We start from the raw sequence: 6,000 nt of genomic DNA, 5'->3' as shown, positions 1-6,000 counted from the left end.
CAGTGTGCGAGGGGTTCGCCCCGGGGCAGGGAGACGGCCGGGTGCAGACAAGGCCGCTCTCCGTCCGCCCCGCGCCACCCCACGCGAGCGGTCGCGGGAGGGCGGGGCGCGCGGCCGCTCGGCTCCGCATCCTCACGGCGCGATCCAGCCCGGGATTCCGCGCCCGCCGGAGCCCCGCGGAGCCCCGCCCCCTGTCGCCGCGCCGCCGCCGGAGGCCGCTCGGAGCTGCGCGAACATGGCCGAAGTCGGCGAGGACAGCGGGGCCCGCGCCCTGCTGGCGCTGCGCTCGGCGCCCTGCAGCCCGGTGCTGTGCGCCGCCGCCGCCGCCGCCGCCTTCCCCGCCGCCGCGGCCCCCGCCGCCCCGGCGGCCCCCGGGCCCGCGGCCACCCCGTCGCCGCCGCCGCCGCCGCCGCCCGCCCAGCCCCCGCCGCCGCCGCCGCCGGGCGCGATCGCGGGGGGCGCGGGGGACGCGGGCCCGGCGGGCGAGGCCGTGGTGGCCGCGGCGGCCGACTCGGTGCGCCGGAGCCCGGGGCCCGCGCTGGCGCGCCTGGAGGGCCGCGAGTTCGAGTTCCTCATGCGGCAGCCCAGCGTCACCATCGGTCGCAACTCGTCGCAGGGCTCCGTGGACCTGAGCATGGGCCTGTCGAGCTTCATCTCGCGGCGCCACCTGCAGCTCACCTTCCAGGAGCCCCACTTCTTCCTGCGCTGCCTGGGCAAGAACGGCGTCTTCGTGGACGGCGCCTTCCAGCGGCGCGGAGCGCCCGCCCTGCAGCTGCCCAAACAGTGAGTGCGCGCCGACCCCCGCCCCCCGCCGAGCCCGGCCGGGCCCCACCGGGCGACGCCCACCACCGCGCCCAACCTGGGGTCCGCGGGACCCCCGATCCCGGCCCCACCCCCGGCCAACGTGGACGCGGGGTCATTTTTGACCCCGCCCGGCCTGGGCCCCGGGCCCCAAGGCTCACTCCCGACCCCTTCCTGAGGGTCGCCCTTGTCCCCGCCCGGACCTGGACCCCCGGGGTCGCCCACGCACGCGCTGGCGAGACGGGTTGCGTCAGGTGGTGTCGCTGGGAGAGGTGCGGGTTCCCCCGGAAGGCCCGAGCCCCCAGCAGGAGGGGCCGGGTGTGGACCCGCGGCGACTTAGGCGGGGAGGGGACGTTCCGTTCCGGGGGCCGGGGGGTGCGGAGGGACAGGACCGAGGGTGCCCACTTCTCGGTGAACGTGGAGACACGGGCCAGGAGCCGGCGCTCCCGGGATGGGCATGGTACCCGGCACGCGGCGGGGCCCGGAGCAGGAAAGGAAAACCGCAGGGCGTGGAGGCCGCGCGGGGCGCAGCCGGGTGGCAGGGCCCGCTGACGCCGGGAGCTTCAGCGACATCCCTGTGTTCCTTCCGCTCTTCCCTCACTTTCCCCTCTTCCGGTTCCCACGCACGCATTTCTCCCCCAGCGATCCTTGCTTTCTCAACATCAGAAGAAAACCCATTTAACTACTCATTTCCTCTTCAGGCACTTTCTTTTTCTATTATAGTAATTGCTTTTTAACTCCTCACTAATGTTTACCTTTCTCCTGCGTGCTTCATGTTGCAGAGTCGTCTCTGACTGTCTAATTACTCTTTTATGGGCTCCCTGCGCTCAGGGCGTTTCTGCTGGGGTGAAACCCCGGGCCCAAAGCTCGCTTCTTTAAACTTCTTCTTTCCTAGGGTCTTGGCTTGTGTGGTTGTAAATATTGTGTTGAATAATCTTCAAGTGCAACATCAACAATGACTCACTCCGTTTTGCAAACGTGAAAGGTATGTGTTTGGGAAAGCAGGCCTTGATGAATAATTAAAGTTGTTCTACCTCGTGGTTGTCAGTACCCCGTCCAGTCGTTTCCATAACCTCCACACCTTTGCCGTTCTGGGCCATTACAGCATCTTGGCACCAGCCACTCCTGCTGTGAGCAAGCTCAGGCAGACAGTGCCCTCCCCTCCCTGCCCTGCGGCTCTTAGAGGCCTGTTGCTGCTAATGCACTTGATGTGACTTAGGTTCTGCTGCGTGAAGCAGCCCTGTGGTCCCAGAGCCTGCCTGACACCTGACTGGGACCTAACCGAATCTTGAATGCACCAGCATTTTCTCTAACTCACGGGGAAGAAACCTTAGCCAGGGGCATCCTGCGATCATTGGCTGCATAGGCCAGACCAAGGCTGTGGCCTGTGATTTGGTTTTGGTGTTTACCGTGCTTTGCAGGTTCACTCCCTCGGAGCCCAAGGTCTGAGCGAGGCGCATCCCAGAGCACTGAGGCGGGGCTGGCGGCCGGGCCTGCCCTGTGCGCCCCCGATGCGGTGCTTTGCCCCACTGTGCCCTCCTGCCTGCGGCTGTGCCTCGGAGCAGCGTCCTGTAGGCAGAGACGTCAGACGTGCGAGCACAGGGCACGTGTGCGGGGGGAGGAACATTAGGTGGATGTCCGTGTGCCCTCTGAGGATGAGCTGTTTGCTTCTGAAAACCCACAGCCAGTGGCAAGCCTGCGAGCAGTTTGGGCTTTCTGTCTTCTTCGGAAACCTTACACTTCAGCGCGCGCACAGGTAGCACGGGCTGTTGCAAACGCCCTTTCAGAGTTGGGTCGGGGTCCTTGGCCTCTCACAGGGAAACCAGGCAAGGTTTTAATGAACTCGGAGCAAGGAAGTTGAATGGGTACATTTTTGTCACTCTGACATTGGCGATTCGTCACTTTCGAGGAGTGGCAGTAATTATTGTCTGTCTCCCTCAGGCTTTGGTACCCAGTTTTGCCGTTAATATTAGTCATGAGTTTCCTTAGCACAGATTTAGAACCCTTGCTGCTGTGGGATTCTGTCGACCAGGCCTGGATTTGGTGCGCAGCAGGTACGTGAGAAATGTGTTTTTTTATTTGCACACCCTCTCCCGACACACCATCACCCAGCTGAAACAACTCTTGTGTTAAGCCTAAACCGGCTTTATCTTTGTCCCCACGCATCCCTCTCCTGCCCCCAGTTATTTGCAAGCAAATCACAAATGTCCTATCACTCTGCTTGTAAATAATTCAGTAAAAGATAAAGATTCTTTTTTTTTTAACCTAACCACAATGTCATTATCACGCTTAACAACTTCTTACTATCAACAAACACCCAGTCCACGTTGGGATTTCCTTTATTGCCTCATGAGCTTTGTGAGGGTCGTCGTTTGCATGGGAACCTGGTGGGGAGAATCGTTCATAGGCAGCGGGTGGTGCGTGTGTCTGTCAGGAGGCGAGTCTCGCTTAGTGGGTTTTGGCCGTTGCCTCGGTCTACGTGCTTGTTGTCTCCCTGGCCCCGACCCGGTGGTGCTCACACACTCCGCCCTCTGAGGGTCCCGCTGAGTGGCGGATGTTACGGCTCGCGGCTCCTGCACACGGGCCGTGATGAACAGTGATTCATGGTAACCACCAAAGCTTTTACTTGTAATTGTTTTAGGCCCTCTGAAAACATGCAGAACATAGTTTCTCGTTACTGTTTCAACTGGTCACTCAAAGAATATCGAATTAGTTACTGACTTCCATACAAGTAGTTATTAGATTGAAATTGTTTTGAAATTAGTTGGAAAGTGCCTTAGACCTAGTGAAGACAGCAGGTGTGGGCCAAATGCTCACCACCCAGCACCCTGGGGAACAGGAACTGCGTTCCTGTCCTCGCTCCCCCAGGTCCCTACGGACTGACGCCACAACGCTGGGCGGTCGGTCCAGGGGTGGGCACGTGGCCGAGCTGGGTTTGCACTTGGCCCGCACACGGTGTCAGATCAGCCTGCTTCCAGTGGCCTAAACTGGAAGACATGCCAGGGAGACTGTGCTGGCTGTCCCATGGGGAGGAAAGAGTTATGACGAGGACAGCCTGCCGTGACGTGTTGACGTGTGGCGACGTGTGCGGACGCATGCGCAGCCAGGGCACGCAGAGACCACATGGCCTACGAGGACAGCCTGCCGTGACGTGTTGGTGTGTGGCGACGTGTGCGGGCGCATGCGCAGCCAGGGCACGCGGAGACCACGTAGGTGACGGTGCGTAGGCCTGGCCGCAGGGCACCTGGACAGGGCGGTGCTGGGAGCGGGGAGGAAGAGGTTGATCCTGAGTGAAAGAGCCTCAGAAGGAAGCGGTGCCCGGACAGGGCACGGCTGCAGTTGGCCCGGAGCGGCGGTGCCTTCTGCAGGACCGCGCCAGGAGCCCCAGAGAGGAGCCTCCTGGGTGCGCAAAGCAGCGCGAGCGCGAGTCCGGCCCGCTGGCGCAGATGGGAGACGGCCGCTCTCTCTAGAGCTGCGTCAGGCGGGGTTCTTGCCAGTCTGCAGTTGCTGCGTGTTGCCTGTGTCGCCCAAAGTGAGGCTGTCATCTTGTCTGAAACTTAGTGTAGGCAGGTCCCCGGGAGAGTAGCAAATTGGAGCCAGCCCCTGGAAGCTGGTACTACAGCAGGTATCACTCTCTCTGCACACTCTCTGCAGGTAGTTCACCTGGAGAGTTCGGGCGACCGCCCATCCGAGAGGACTTACGTCGTGTTCTAGAAATCCGTCTCTAAGGAGGATGCTGTCCTCACGTAGTGCGTGTGCAACTGAACTGCAGTTCACTTGTGGAAGCCCTTGTCACTGCTGCGGGGACACGACCCGGTGGGCTGAAGGGGCTTTGGGGCGTTGGGGACAGCCCCCATGGTCCCTCGTTAGGTTCTGAGAAAGACCCGGCACGTTTGAGTGAGGTCCTGAAAGGAGAGGCAAGCGGCTGGCTTGGGCGCACAGAAATTTACTCTTGACTGTTTGCACGACTTGTGAGTGTCAGGGATGGACTTGCAGAGTTAATGACACCCCAGTTACAGCAACGCCTCGTTTCCGCAATTATCCTCCATTTAAAGGTTTCATAGTAAAGTGAGAGAATTATATGAAATGCTTCCGCTCTGGTTTCCTGGACATTTTCTGGTTACCTTTGCATTGTGACTCACTGAGAGACTTTGCGGTTCACCTTCATCACTACTCTCATTTTTCAGGAGTTTCTGGTTTTCTGGTCCCATGTTGCTGGTGATTAAAAAGGAAGAACAATGGGATGTGTGTGTGTGAACATACCTTGTGGGTGTGCACGGGGAACCAGCAGGCATGCTGGGTGTGGTCCAGCCCAAGGCTCCGAGAGCCGTGTGTCCTGGCTGGGTTGCTGGCACTGGTCCGTGGCTGCCCCCTTGGGCCTCACGGGACCCACTTCCAGACCACCGACCTCATGGGATTTCCTTGGACACAGGGGGATGAGCTGGTGTGGGGTCTGCGTTCCTGGGATGTAACATTTCCGGCATCCAGGCAGAAACTGCCGGCCCTGTGGCTTCCCTCTTGGAGGGGATGCCTGGGAAGGACACGGCTGGAGACCCATCTTACCCTCAGTCACCTGTAATGTTTTATCTCCTAGTATCTCCTCAGAGGCCACACCGTCCCCGCTATGTGTGTGTGGAGCGCGGCGCCCCACTGAGATCTCCGTGGCTGCCTGGCCCGGGGCAGAGCCTGCACCCCAGCAGGGGCCTGGCGTTTCTAGGGGCTGCCCCTAACCTGCCACCTGCACCCCAAGGCGCATGGTTCCCTCTGGGCGCCCCACACCTGGGTTTATTCCAGCGAGTCTCCAGCTGTTCAGGGCAGGACCCCTGAGCTTTAGTTGACAGGGTTTGGTTTGTCACTCTCACTATATTAGAAATTAACCTATTCGAAAATAGCCATTAGAAACCTATTCAAAAACAACATTTTATGAAAGTTAACTATTTCCCCAAACAAAAGAAATTCAGAACATGTTCATCTTGTGTAAAAGTCTTTACTGTCTGGGAGGGTAGGAGGTAGTTGGCATCTCGTCGCCGCTTCTGCTTTTGGTTGGCGGGTTCAGGTGTGCGTGCAGAGAAGACCCAGCCTCACACACGGAGGTTGCCGCCACTCGAGGGGCGCTTCTGGGGGATGCCTCCCCCAGACCCGACAGCCTGTAGTTCTCACAGGTCCCGCGGCCAGGTGCCACCTGAACCTCGCCTTTCA

General features: G+C 60.2%; 1 protein-coding gene across 2 annotated transcripts in view; it reads left to right on the top strand.

The window, feature by feature from the left end:
* The first annotated feature begins 200 nt into the window (after positions 1-200).
* Positions 201-6,000, top strand: part of FOXK1 (forkhead box K1) — a 48,608-nt gene continuing 42,808 nt past the window's right edge. The window contains exon 1 of one of the 2 annotated variants that reach the window (XM_053926094.2): positions 201-783. In XM_053926094.2, coding sequence (XP_053782069.1) covers positions 236-783 — 548 coding nt within the window. In that variant the 5' untranslated portion in view covers positions 201-235. The remainder of the gene's footprint in view (positions 784-6,000) is intronic. The other variant, XM_053926095.2, reaches the window with a different exon arrangement.

This window comes from Desmodus rotundus, chromosome 6 (assembly GCF_022682495.2).
Source record: "Desmodus rotundus isolate HL8 chromosome 6, HLdesRot8A.1, whole genome shotgun sequence".
Lineage (NCBI taxonomy): Eukaryota > Metazoa > Chordata > Mammalia > Chiroptera > Phyllostomidae > Desmodus > Desmodus rotundus.
The sequence above is the reverse complement of the archived record's forward strand: the minus strand, read 5'-3'. Positions and strand labels throughout refer to the sequence as shown.